Source organism: Chlorocebus sabaeus, chromosome 8, assembly GCF_047675955.1.
Source record: "Chlorocebus sabaeus isolate Y175 chromosome 8, mChlSab1.0.hap1, whole genome shotgun sequence".
NCBI classification, from domain to species: Eukaryota; Metazoa; Chordata; class Mammalia; order Primates; family Cercopithecidae; genus Chlorocebus; species Chlorocebus sabaeus.
In genome coordinates, this window is record NC_132911.1 from 135931819 (window position 1) to 135946705 (window position 14887).

The window sequence follows — 14887 nt, forward strand, 5'->3', positions numbered from 1 at the left end:
AATTTTTAGCACCAGTGTTGACCAGAACTGTGAATCAACTCAGCTCCATGGATACGGGTTATGGCTGAACCCACAGGGGTTTTATTAATGTGTCCTTTGATAAAAGATAAAATAGAAGGTCAGGAGGAAGAAAAGGGCCTGTAAAGGATGCTCTGACCTCAATGATTCTGCAGCCAGAAGCAGCACAGATGAAAAATAAAACACAGATGGCAAGAAATTGCATTCTAAGCTGAAAGATTCCCAGGTATTTTATACTTTCACTCCATTTTATGTCTATACGTATGTGTATGGTATGTGAGGAACAACATATTCAGAATAATAAACATTACTATTAATGAGCACCTATGACTTACCAGGCATTTAAATGCACCTTTTCTGGCATGAGCACCCAGGAGGATTCACATTTTTACCACGGAGGAAGCTCATAAAAATAGAATGACATCTTTAAGGCTTTCTGGCTGGAAGGTGGCAGAGCTGAATTTTGAGCCAAGTTGCTGTCTGACTCCCAAGCTCATATTCTACTCTGAGATGCGATCTCATAGGAAACCACTACCCCTTCAACGTTATCTAGGTGCATCCTTGAGACAGAAGAACAAGGGGTTGTGTGGGTATGTTTTGGAGGTGTCCAGCTACAGGTGGCATGGTCACGTTAACATGCATAAGGAAAACTCTAAGCTCCTTAATGTCAAATTGCCCAGGGCTCACTGCGTCAGGTCCAGCTCCCCAGAAACAGAACCGGAGAAAGGGATTTCAGTGTTAGTGACACATTTGCATGTAATCATTGAGGAAATGGTCACAGGGCTCCTATTAAAAGGGACCTAGGTGGGACAACAACAGCATCTATTATGCCTGCCATGGTGGGTGCAAAAAGATACTCTCTTGGGAAGCAAGGTAAGCTTGGCTTTGTACCCCCAAAGAACATCCATCCCAGGGATTTCTCCTTCTGATTTCTCCTCTCGGGATTTTTTTTCTGCCTGAGCTGAGACACAGGGGTTTTTCTTCATTCCTCCAGAATCCAGTTAAAGCAGCTAGATTAAAACAAAGTGCTACCAAAGACCTGGGCTAAGAATAGGAAAGAAACACAGGCAGTACCATGAATCCAAATGAACTGGATTGTGGCTGCTTGGGTTCCATACCTGCTCAACCACATGGGGCTCTGGAAAAGGAATGGACTGAGTTCCACCCCTCCTGGATTCTGATCTACTTGGGAGAGGTGAGCACCACCATAGCCAGCAGGAAACCACTGGACACAGACCCTAGAAGTGGACTGTTATGGTTTGTGTCCCACTATGTGACCTTGAGCAGGTACTTCCTCTTTCTGTGTTTTCTTCCTTATCAGTGTAATGGGGTGGCAATAGTGCCTGATTCATGAGGTGAGCTAGTCCTTGTCAAGCACTAAGTTGTAGGCACTGTGCTTTGGGCTTTATATAACGCTTGCAATTGGACAATCTCTATGAGCTGGGTACCTTCTAAGTGCTCTTCACATATCATTTCATCTTCATCTAACCCTATGAGGTCAGTGCATTATTATCCTAACTTTATAAATGCAGAAACCGAGGCACAAAAAATTCTCAGCGTCACAGAGGCAGAGTTCAGATTCAAACCAGCCTGTGTGATTCCCAAGCCTTTTTCTCCCGCTGCATGTGGCGTTGAATGAGCTCATTCCATCCTCTCAAAACTCTGAAGGAATAGGCATTATCATCCCTATTTTAAAAGTGAGAAAACTGAGGGCCAAAGAGGGCTGAGCAAGTTGGCCAAAGTCATTTGCATATGGTGGAGCCGATACCTAAGCTCAGCTCCACCTGTTCCTGCTCCCTGCACCACACCTGCTCATGCCCCCACCCCAGCCCTGTCGCTTCCTGTTCCTCCTCCTCCTCTTGCTCTTTGTTGTTATCATCAAGGGTGGCAGAATGACTGCCTTCTGGGGACACTGTAAAGGAAGGGATGCCATGGAAGGGCACAGGTGGGTGGGAAACCCATGTGGTCTTGTAGCTTCTCCATCACACTTACTTTGCTGTGGGCACAGATGGCCGAGCCCAGAAGCTTCCAGGTGCCGCCTCTCCGGTCCATCCGCAGCATGCGCAGGATCTGCAGGAAGCGCAGGCTTCGCAGGGAGGTGGCCAGAACATTGCCTTGGTTTCCCACAGCAACCACTGGCACAGAGGCAATCAGCACAAAGATGTCTGGGAGAGAGGACAGACAGAGTGGGAGGGAAGAGGGAAAGGAAGGTCAAGCGAAAGCACTGGCAACATCATAGGTGTTGTTTGCTGGCAGATCAGCATGTGCCAAGCAGTGGGACAATCTGAGCATTGCTGTTGAATCTTGCCACCAACCACACATGGTAAGTGAGATTATTCCCTCGTGACTGATGAGGAAGCTGAAGCTCTGAGCCTGAGTGCCTTTCCAAGGCCACCTGGCCAGAAGTAGTTGGGTTGGGATTGGAAATAGGCCTACCGCACTTTAATGCTGGCTGCAGAGCAGCAATTCACCAAGGCCCCGCGCAGTGTGGTCCTTGAGATTCGCTCTGGGGCCCCCAGAGGAGATCTGCAACTGCTCAGTCTATGGAGGTGACGCCTGACACTCAGACACTGTTTCCATTTGTGTTTCTCCTAAAAGCATCACCTGAGGTAGGAACTTGGGTTTAAGTAACTTACTGGAAGATGATCTTAGGAAGTAGAAGTGATGGCAGAAAGAGAGAGAATGTAAAAAAAAAACACACATGCACACAATGTAAGGGGGTGTTATCAAGGTCACTGTTGAGTCCTTTGAGTTGTAGACAGACTTCCCAAGATTATCCATCTGAAAAACGGAAGGCTGGGACATCTGTTTCTTGCCTCCTGCTGGTTGAGGGTCATCCATAGCATTGTCAACGCCCCTACACATGTGAGCTACACTGGCCCAGTGATCTCCCTAAGCTTGAGAGAAGGCCTTGGGGTAGATTGTGGAAAGAAGATAGGCTCAGCCATGACGTGGGATGCTGGTAACAGGAGATGGCATGAATATGTCCACTACAGACATTTCAGAGATGGAACAAGGGGACGAGACACTTGAGATGGTTAAGTAGGCTCTTGACATCAAATCATCTAGTATGGAAGAGGGAGGAACTGATCTCTTTTCTATGTCCTTGTTGTAGTCAATTCCCTTATCAATTATCACCCTACTTTCCTGCAGACAGTTACCAAGTATAAAGGACCACATGGCCAAGTAAATTTGGGGAAAAACTCCATTAAGTTGGTTTAAAAAAATTATTAGTGTTATTTATTTTCAGTGTCATTACTTTTTTTTATTTAAACATAATAATTGTACATATTTATGGGGTTTGCAGGGCTTCACAGAGTCTTTAATCTGCAGATATACACTGTGGTTCTCAATTATACAAGTGAAGTACAGTCTTTCCCAAAATATTTTGACCACAGAACTACTTTTTTGCAAGGGCTCCAAGGGTTCCAGGAAATACACTTAAAGAAATATTTGTCCACTGGGAAAAGTCCAAGCTCTGCAAAGCCCTCTATGATCTGGCTCCTGGGGATCTGCCAGAAGCCTTTGTAGTTCATTGAGCACATATCTCCATATCTTTGTGTGTTCTGGTCTCTCAGCTTGGAATAACCTCCTCAACTCATATCAAGTCACATTTGCCAAAAAGCTGATGTCTTTCCTACCTTGTTAAAGTGTCCTCCAGGTATACGTGACCTTTGGAAAAACCTAGGGGTCAAACCTCTGGATACTGATACATCTGCATCATTTGCCAGGCTTCTCAGATTATCTGTGCAAAACTGTCCATCTATAATGCTTGTAGAGAAAACAAAAAGAACGCCAAGATGTGTAGTAAACACTATGGTCTAAGACGCTCCATGAGGCATTTCTGAACCATTTTTACTCAAAATGGCAGGGTCTGAGACTGCCTTGAGCATGAAGGTTATCATGTTCATGGGCGTGATAACCATATTCTTCTCTAAAACAGAGAAAGACAACATTTCCCATAGGGCCACATTATGGAAGAAGTGGATGTGAGTACACTGGAAAACATGGCAACACTAAGCAAGGACCATGTGATACTGAGGCCCAGCCTCATCTCCCCAGGGAGGGTGGAGGGGGACCTGGAGTTCTGTGACCGCAACTGATCTTAAAATAGTGGATATTGCCCCATGGGGGATGCACCTGTCCTGCAGGGGTCTGGGCTCCATCTGTTGGGATGTTCTCAAACTGGGAAGGAGTCCCTTTGAATGTGGGCACAGTCCATCATAAAGCTACCACCCACATACTCAGAACTTCTGGTCAGCCTCGGATCGGTCACGCCAAGGAAGAAAAATAAGTCTGCTTAATTGTATTGCACTTGCAAAAAGCTTGGAAGGAGGAAAAGGAGAGAGGAAAGAAAGAAAAGTGGGGATTAGATACTGAAAGAGGGCAAAGGAAGAGAGAAGAAATATGAAAAAAATCATCAAAAAAGTCCTCCAACATTGCACACACACACACACACACACACACTCGCTCACTCACATACCTCCCATACATTCAAAATGCTGAGAAAAACCCCAAATCCTCATAAGTCCAACCTTAGCAGTAGATGGGAATAGGGCAGAGACTTCAGCTGGGAGTAGGCAAAACAATGCAACTCCAGGCTGCATGGAGAGAAGCCTGGCACCTGGGACGAAGGATATGGTCCAGCTCTTCTCTGAACTGGCTGTCCATCCCCGAACGACTGTGTTCAGTCCTGGGAATGACTTTTCAAAAGTAAAGTGAAGAATGAGTAGCATGCTCAGAGGAGAGGGAGTACGATGCTGAGAATGCATGATGTAAGGTAAGTGGAAGCCACTGATAACATTGTTCCTTGGTAAAAGAAGACTCTTCTGGAGTGGAGAGGAGGAATAAAATGTCTAGACTCAAATACCTGAAGAGTGTCAGAGGAGTTAAAATAAGATAAATGCCTGGATAAGTGGTGGGCACCTTGTGACTAGGGGCACGCAAGCAGGGCCCAGGTGACCACTTAACAGCTGCTGCTGGGGACTGGAGCATCAGACACGATGGTAAGTTGGACTAAATGCCTTTGGAGGTCCTTTCATCCCTGACACTATGATCCTGTAATTCCAACCTTCCCATGGATTTGAAGCTCCAAGACTCCTATCCATCACTCAAGGAGATTTTGTCCTGTGAATCCACGGATTTTAGCCCACACTGAACCAGTAGGCTGGTGAGAGCTTCCACCTTCTCTACTATCAAACTACCTGCACACAAATGGAAGGATTCCAGTGACACCACTCAAAGCAACCATTGGATTAAGAAGCAGGACCACACCTGGGTGTTAGGACAGAATCCGCTCTTTCCTGCATGACTGAAAAATGACTCAGCTCTGTGATCCTCTGTTTCTATTTCTGTACAATGGACATAATGTGTTGCTGTAGAAGTAGATTCTCAGCCAGTCATGGTGTCACGCCTACAGCTTCCATCCCAACCCGTCTGGAAATCTGTGGAGAACTTTGATTGTCACCGTGACTGGGGGTGCTACTAGTCCAGGGACTGCAACCTGCTTGCTGTTCCACAACCCAATCGCCAAGAGTGACACCCTTCGCCGCCAATTAAGAATCCCTGCCCTGTGCAGTCCTTATGAGGACCAGTCACAGGAGGAGGAACTTGAGGACCCGGAAGGTTGACACTGTCCCTTCTCATCCAGGCAGTGTCGGGGCTGGGCTGGCCTCCACAGTGCCGCGTGATTTCCCAGAATAGCTGCTTAAACTTTTCTCAGAGAAACAATGCCCCAAAAGAAAAGAACTGAGGAGGCTGGGAGGCTCAGGGTCAGGACTTACCCAACATGCACAGGGGCTTCCTGGCAAACTTCAGTCGGCCCCGCCAGCCTTTGTATCGGCAGCAACACCCAGCAGCCCAGATCCTCAAAGCAAACTCAGCTCCAAAGATGAAAATAGCAAATGTCTCCTGCATGGAAGAGCACATGGAGAGGCACTGATTAACCAGGACCCACTTGTCGGGAGCTAGTGATTTCTATTCGGAAGTTCTGAAGAACTCCATTTCTGTGTTGTTGCTGGTTGTCTGGTTGGCATGGATGGCTGGGGATGGGGGTGGGGAAGGTGAATGGGGAGAACAGGTCCATCATCGCCATTCAGTTCGGAGGCCTCCCGTCTTCATTGTGATGTGCTAACTGTCCTTAATGCTGCTAAACCTGGCACAGTGATTGCTTGTTCTTTTTTCTATGCTTTTCTTCCAATAAATCCTTTTAAAAGTCCCTTTAATGAATGAAAAGCCCCCAAGAAGTGCAGTGGGGTTGAAAAGAGAGATATCAGCGAACACAATCTATTAATTCCACCCAGTGCCTGTACCCTGGCATTGCTAATTGTGGCTAATGGTTATTAAGCCCGGCCCCTGGGCCAGACAGCCCCCAAAGTGTTTGATAATATTATTCTCATCTTACATTTTGAGAAACCAGGGCACAGAGTAGTTAAACAAGTTTTTCAAGGCTATGAAGTGGAGAAGAAGGGATCTCAGGCTCAAGTAACTAGGCAGCAGCGCCCAGGAGCTTAAGCACTTTCCAGGACACAGGGTCTCCCTTTCCTTCTGCAACTCCCTTGATAATCAGACACCAACACCTCTGCCTCTCTCTCTTTTGTGACCTCCCTGGGCCCCCTAAGGCACTGCTGCTTGACAACAATCCTCGGAGCCTAGTTCCTGGAGTTGGGTGCTTTCCAAGGAATTCCACACTGAGGTCTCAGCTCTGGGTCATGCCGTTGCAAACCCCTGCTCTCAGAAGGAAGTGCTGACTCTGGTGCCTTGACGGCTTGCCCAGTGTGAGAAGAAGTCTCCACTATTTTAAAAGCTCTAACTAGGGACCACACGACTGCCCTGTGTGCAGGATGGAGCCTCACCCCATGCAGTCGGCATTGCCCTGAAGAGGCAGGGCTGATTCCGAGTCATGCAAGGGTGTGGTCATTCAAGGGGCCAGTTGACCAGTGCTGTCCTGCGGCTACAGAAGCAGCAAACCCTCGCTAGAGCCTCCTCTCAACAAGGCACTGAGGCTGGGCCCAGCCTATGTCTGCATTTGCTGCTCACCTGACCTTATATATTTTGGGCAAGGACTTGAGCAAACAGAGTCAGGGGTACATTAGCTGACTTGCCCAAGAATTCTAACCCTACTCTGTTTCCATGACACCACCTGATGGAGGACAGAGAGTGAAAACAAATGGGGGCCCCAGGAGGGGAGATTTAGAGGTTTTAGGTATAAATGGAATTCTGCACCTGGCCTTGAAGAGAATGAGAGATCCTTGGAGTTTAGATTGTGGGATACCAGGAAGAAAAAGAGACAGGTTTTAGAGTGAAACATACCTTTGTGTTAACTTTTAGAGGATTGGGAAGCTGTATTTTATAATTTAATAACATGCACTGGTTTTTGCTTTGACTTTATTTCCCAATCTCACTAATGTGGAATAGCAAATCTTTACCAGGAATGCCATTCATCACTCCACATGTGCCCATGGTGGAGTGCCCAAAGGGAGGCTTTGCTTTTCCTTGGGCCTGGACTTGACTGGAAGCTGCAACCAGTCAGGGAGGAGTGTACCCAAGGGCAACCTCCTTTTCATCACTGTGGAAGCCCAACCAGAAGCATTTACCCCAGAATGCAATCTTACCAGTAATAGAAGCCAGTCTCCTGAGACAGTCTCATACTCCTTGAATGTGGTCAGGACAGCCAGAATCAAGCACCCAAGGACAATCAGGAACCTAGAGGGGAAGAAAGAAAGAGACTAAGGAACCTTTGAGTCACGCTTGCTTTGAGGCTAAGATGGGGAAAGGTGTCTTCCGGGATGAAGCTGCAACTTCCACTGGACATTGACATGTGCTTTACGTGCTATCCCATTCAATCTTCATGACAAACCTGCAAGGCAGGCAGAAGCAATCATCCCAGTTAGACAAAACAAGGTGAGAGAAGTTGACCAATGTGCATACTTTTACTTAACCAGCTAGTTAGTAGAATCAGCTAGTTATAATTTAAACCAGATCATCTGGTTCCAAACTGGAGGACATTGCTGAAATTCCAAAAGTCAAGACAACTTTTCACAAGTCAGTAAGAATATGAATTAATTTATAATGTGTTCTACACACATGGGACTGATTTAAAAATGTACGAAAATGTTTTCTTAGAATGAAGAAAACACAAATTTATTCCAAAGATTGAAAAATTCAGCAAAGGCTTCTGTCACCAAGTATGAATATTGTTCATTTTTACAGTCAATTGATACAAAAGGAAAGAATCTCTTTCAATTCGGGAACTTTGGAATTGTTTTCGAAATGCTAGAAAGAAGAGGAACTACTACACTGAAGGATTCAGAATGCTGGTCCTTTAAAATTCACGGAGAGGTCACCTGGTTCATGCCCAGGCTCAGGCAGGAGCGAACTACAATTCTTCAAGATTATCTTTATAAGCTCTGTGAGAGGTGTGCGTGTGCGTGTGTGTGTGTGTGTGTGAGAGAGAGAGAGAGAGAGAGAGGGAGACAGAGAGTACATGTTTCATTGTTTCACCAAGGAAAATGGTTCTCCCTCTTGGTGGAGAGTCTTTGGCTTAGTTGTCAGTACCAGGTTCCCTGGTGTCCAATAGGGAATTTACAAGCTAGGGTTTATGGGTGAAGCCTGGTACTACATACTCTAGGCTCTCCTACTCCAGGTACTCTGGTTTTCTGCTCTACTTAGGTTCTACCCATGCTTTCTTGGCTTTTGTTCATTCATTCATTCAATATTTAAATGGCAGACACTGAGCATACAGAGCTGGAATTCAATGATGAATGAGCTGGATCTGTCCTCATGAGCTCACAGTCCAGATACACAGAAAGTTGTCTCATGGTGTGACCATAAGGACCATGATGTAAGGAGGATGGAAATGTCTCCTTCTGACCTTGGCTGGGACCAAGTTCTGCCCTGACCCTTAGTGATCCTGATCATATTTTCTGATAAATAAATCTCCTGATCTTCAGACCTGGATCTTTGTATCTCCAATCATGCCCACGAACCCAAACAAGATCCCCAACTCCTTCCTGTGTTTGGCCATTTCATGTGAAATTCGACTTTGACCCATGTTTGATATCTGCCTCCCCTAAGCCCCAAATCTTCACAGTTGATGATGATGATGGTAGAGGTAGTGGTGGTGGTGGTGATGATGGTGGTAGTGATGGTGATGGTTATGATGACAGTGGTGCTGGTAGTGGTGATGATGTTGCTGATGGTGGTGCTGATGATGGTAACAACATCAGTAACTGTTACTACAACCTGCAAAGTTAGATATGACCATTCCTGTTTTAGAGATGAAGAAATTCATCACAAAGAATCACTACCATCAGGGTAACTATGTTGTCAGTAAAATGACCACCACAAAGCTTGGAGTCCAAAAACATGGGCTTAAAAGGAAGCTCTGGTGCTTTTTATGTGATTTTGAGCAGCTCATTGACTTGGCAGATCCCAGTCATTGGGGAAAGAGAATATTGAATCTACCTAGAGCTCACCATACCATGATTCTGAGGACTTCAGGAAATAATTGATGTGGGATATTGTTAAGTCAATTGTTGAGGATCATGGTGCTCTCATAGAAACATGCTCATCATTGGCCAGTCAGGGGGCAGGGAACTTAATCACTCTCAGAAGATTCTGCAAGTCCACATTATCATTCACTCAAGACCTTATTTTATTCATTCATAGGCTCTGTAGAGAAGACCTTGCTTACAATAATTTTCTTTCTCTTATGACCTGTGTGTTCTTAGACAAAATACAAAACATTTCTGAATCATGGTTTCCTTCTGTGTAAAATGAATCCAATTAAATGTCCATATCCTCCATTATTCAATGATGTAATCCATGTCAGGTGCCTGGAAAAGTTAGCCTTCAGTAAGACTTAACCATCATTTTATTGCAATTTAATACCAATTTATTTGGTGCCTCTTTTGTCCCAGACATAGTACTGGTTTTAAGGATACAAACATGAATAAAACCTACTCCTTATTATGCAAGCACTCCTTAATTCAATGTGGAAAACAGGACAAATAATTACTGGAGAATGTGGTTGAGGTTATGACCCAAGTGTTCACATGCTTTAGGAGCATCCTGGAGGTGCTGTAATGAAGAGGTGAGAAGGAAATTCAAAGCTATGCTGCAGTTGACCATATGTCCAAGTTTATCCAGGACATTCTCCATTTTATGTGTTGACCTTGAGTCTGGACCCCTAGGCCTCATGAACAACATGTACGTGTGCAGGAGGTACAAAAGTTCATGGACAAAGAACCAGATTTGATTTTTCTTAACAAGGGATGTGGGTCTTTTGTGATCTAGCCTTGCCCTCCTCACAGCCTTGTCATCTCCTGCTGCTTCCCCACACCCAGACTGGTCATAGGAATGACAGAACTTCCTCAAATTATCTGAGCCCATGTGCCTTCTGTCTTGGTGGTCCTCTCCCCTGCCCACTTTTGCCATATCCCCATCATTAACCTGCTAATGTCTTGGCAGCGCCAGTCATGCCTTGCCTCTAGAGCCTTCCCTGACCCCAGCAGTTCTCTACAGGCTCCCTTGTGTGATCTCATCCCTGGGATCCCAGAGCACCCTGATTCATTTCTACTCCAGCATGGACCACAAGCCGCTATCATCATGTAACTAACTGTTTGAGTACATCATGTGCTAAATAAAACACACTGTCTCAACACCTGAAAATAGACTGCTTTACGGGAAGGAACTGCCTTTGCCTGGGGAAATACTTTATTGATCCGATTGAGGTAAAAGTTGCAACCCTAAAAACATGATACTGCTAAACTACTTAGCAATAAAAATTAACCAAAAACGGCTGGGCACGGTGGCTCATGCCTGTAATCCCAGCACTTTGGGAGGCTGAAGCAGATGGATCGCCTGAGGTCGGGAGTTCGAGACCAGCCTAACCACCATGGAGAAATCCCATCTCTACTAAAAATACAAAATTAGCCAGGTGTGGTGGTGCATGCCCATATCCCAGCTACTCGGGTGGCTGAGGCAGGAGAATTGCTTGAACCTGGGAGGCAGAGGTTGTGGTGAGCCGAGATCGTGCTACTGCACTCCAGCCTGGGCAATGAGAGCAAAAACTCCATCTCAAAAAAAAAATTATCCAAAAATTAGAGATGGGGATTGGTGTTGAGGGCCAAAAATGACAAAAAAAAAAAAAAAAAAAAAAAAAAAAAAAGAAGAGGATATGATCTAGTCACATGCTAAAGGATTTTTAAGAACAAGATTATTTAAAATTTTAAGTTCTTGGTCCAACAATGCAAGTCATCAACCACAGCCTCGTAAATGAGTTTGTTTTTAGTTGGCATCAATCCTGGTGCTGGAACCCATGGCTGGATCAGCGCATGGGGAAAGGAGACAGGTTGGTGTCCTACAGCTGAATTAATTTGGCAGGAAAAGGAGTCCTTAGCTGGACTCTGAGATTTTACACAGCTCCCTGTACTTCGGAGACATCTATCTGTCTGTCTGTCTGTCTATCTATCTATCTATCTATCTATCTATCTATCTATCTATCGTGAAAGGTTCAAGTTGTGTGTATGGTGGGCATGCCCTAAAGTAATCTCCAATGAGTCAGGTAGTTGCATAATTGTCTTTTCTGAGTGCAAGAAGAACCTGTGACTTGCTTCTAACAATAGAATATGCCAAAAGAGATAGGATGTCACTACTTTGTGTACTTTTTTAAAAAAATATGGCAAAGGCAACTGGATAGTCATGCCTGTGATTATGTTACATTATATGAGACTCTGGGGCTAGAGATTCTCCTGCTGCTCTTGATGTGAGCTGCTGTTTTGAAAGGCCAGTGAGAGCTATATGGCAAGGAACTGTGGGGTTCTTGGACTTGAGAACATCCCCTGGCTGATGACGAGCATGAAAGTGGGACCTGTTCTGGAACTGCAAGGATCAACAATCATGGGATATTGGGGAGTCCTCTCACAAGCTCCAGAGAAGAACATACCCCAGTCAATTCCATGACTGCTACTTCATGAGAAGCTCAGCAGAAGACCCAGTTAAGCCATGCCCAGACTCTTCATGAACCTGAGATTAAAAAATTGTTGTAAGCCACTAAGTTAGAGGCAATTTTTTTATGCAGCAATAGAAAACGAATACCGTGTTGAATGGGAATCTGCACCGAATGCATCTCACTTTTATACAGCTGGGTAACCCAAAGGAGGTCTGGGCTGCATGTGTGCATTTGCTCTATTAGACTCTACTCCCAGAGGGCAGAGACTATGTCTTGTTCCTCTCTGTATCTCAGTGAATAGCTCAAACCTGACACTTATTAAGAACCAATATATGTTTAGAGAATGAATACAAACAATTTCAGTAATTGGCAATGGCCTTGGTTGTTGAAATTAAAGGCAAGGGACATAAGGTGAACTTGGAGAGACAGGCTGGGAGCATGATATGGAAGATTTTGTAGATCAAATGTATAGTTTGAGCTTTATTCTGCAGAAGATAATTTTTTTTAAAGATACATGGTTGCACTCTGTCACCCAGGTGGGAAGGCAGTGGCGTGATCACAGCTCACTGTAACTTCTAACTCCTGGGCTCAAGTGATCCTCCCATCTCAGCCTCCCAAGTAGCGGGGACAGGTATGCACCACCACCCATGGTTAATTTTGTTTTTATAGAGATGGGGTCTCCTTATGCTTCCCAGGCTGGTCTTGAAAGTCTAGACTCAAAAGATTCTCCTTCTTTAGCTTCTTAAAGCACGGGCATCAGAGACATGAGCTTCTGTGCCCAGCCTAGAAGATCTATCTACCTATCTATCCACACACATACATATATATGTATCTCTCTCTCTATATATATATGGAATATATGGATGGATATATATACAGATAGATAGATATATGTAGAAAGATGGATATGTGTGTGTATATATATACACATATATGTGTGTGTATATATATACACATATATGTGTGTGTATATATATATACACACACATATATGTGTGTGTATTTGAGCTGACCAGAGAGGAGGAGGGTGCGCTGGAGAGATGACAAGGGTCCCATCTTTCTGTGGTCTTGGCAGGAGTTGTGACTAATGGGATATAAAGATCGAGCAAGAGGAGCACTCGTAAGGTCTTGGGGTGGGAAGAAAGAGCACACTGTGCTGTTCGCAGACATCAAGAAGCTGTGCAGCGGGGCCAGCAGCACCGTGAAGATAAGAAGCTACTTGCGGTCCTGCTGCACTTGAGGTCCAAGTGGAAATCTCCATCTGGCCGATGGAAATCTAAATTTAAGGCTTAGGGGAAAGGTCGGGGCTGAATATCTAACTCTCTTTCAGCTCTCGTAGTCTGATTTTAGAGCAAGGAGAAGGGATAATTCCTCCTTCGCCAACCACCAAAATGCAGTTTCAGTCGAGTTCCCATCCGCAGGGAGCCTGCGGAGCCACGCTTTGGCCAGGAGGGGGCAGCAGAGGCCCGAAGTAGTCTCTCGCTTCTCACGCCTCACCAGCAACTTCAGGAACCCTCTTTCTAAGACAGGAGGACAATCATTAATCTACACAGCTAAAAGCATCAAGGAAACCCTCCTTAACCTGCGAAGAGGAAGCACTCCTTAGTTTCTTGCATATTTCAATTTACCCTTAACATATGAACTTGATTTCGGACGGAGACCACATTATCAGTCCCACTGATGGACAACGACGTGGCGCTGAACGTGGGGCTAGACATGCTCCTCGGGGTCTTGACGTGAGAGCCGCCCCCAGCTGCTTTCTTCCTGGTTTTCTGCTTCTCTTCCTGTTTTGGTTTCCTGTCTCTCCACTCTCACCAATTATTCCTGTTCTTCCTTTTCTTCTGTCCTTTGTCACTTCAGTTTCCTTCTCTATAGTCTGGTGGTTTTTGTTGTTGTTGTTGTTTTGTTTTGTTTTTTGTTTTTGAGATGGAATCTCGCTTTGTCACCCAGGCTGGAGTGCAGTGGCGCAATCTCCGCTCACTACAACCTCTGCCTTCCGGGTTCAAGCGATTCTTCTGCCTCAGTCTACCAAAGAGCTGGGATTACAGGCATGCACCACCACACCCGGCTAATTTTTTTGTATTTTTAGTAAAGCCGAGGTTTCACCATTTTGGTCAGGCTGGTCTCGAACTCCTGACCACGGGTGATCCACACAACTCGGCCTTGGAAAGTGCTGGGATTACAGGCATGAGCCACAGCACCTGGTCTTTCTCTATAGTCTTGACTGTTTCCTTTCCTCTGCTCTTCTCTTACTGCCCCGGCATTCCTGAGTTATTTTCCTCTCCTTCTCCTGCATCCTTTCCTCCACTGCTCCTCTCCTCTCTTGTTCTTCCTTCCTCTGTGCCTTGCCCACCACTTCTGTCTCCCTTCTACACCCTGCAGGAGTGAGCAAGGGTTTGTGGCCAGGAGTCTTGGGGAGGGCCAATAGCAGCCTTCTGTCTGAAGCATCCAGGCTGTCTTTGCAAACGATGCCAGTCAAGGTCAACAGTTGCGAATATGCCCTTAAATCAGTTTCCATCACCTCCATGCTTCCACCCTCCGTATTCTTTCCTCACCCTTGGCCATCTTCCATCCAAGCCCAGGTTGGGGAGGGCAAAAGGGAACTGACACAAGGAAGCCTACTTTGTAGCTGCACGTGGCTCTAAAGCGTCAAATGCAGGGGCCTCGGGACAGGAACTAATGCGTGCTGTCCAAGCCCACTGGATACCTAACCTCTGTCAGGCAGCAGGCAAGGAGGGCTTTTGCAGATGCAGATGTGAGGGATGACCACAGTGGTACCAGGAAATCCCTGCCGCCTCTTCTCACTCATATCTGGCATCCATTTATAGGCTCCAAAGCTGAGCCTGCTGGAAGTAAGAGGCAAGCTTTCCAGCCAAACATCCCCTCACAGGCTTCATTCACAGTGAGACAAACACA

General features: G+C 45.6%; 1 protein-coding gene across 1 annotated transcript in view; it reads right to left on the minus strand.

Annotated features, from left to right (window-relative positions):
* The window catches only part of KCNQ3 (potassium voltage-gated channel subfamily Q member 3), a 360844-nt gene that overhangs the window by 52862 nt on the left and 293095 nt on the right, over window positions 1-14887 (minus strand). Inside the window, exons 2-4 of the mRNA XM_008001559.3 lie at window positions 7632-7722; window positions 5802-5928; window positions 2011-2183 (exon numbers count right to left, since the gene is read on the minus strand). Coding sequence (XP_007999750.2) covers window positions 2011-2183; window positions 5802-5928; window positions 7632-7722 — 391 coding nt within the window. The remainder of the gene's footprint in view (window positions 1-2010; window positions 2184-5801; window positions 5929-7631; window positions 7723-14887) is intronic.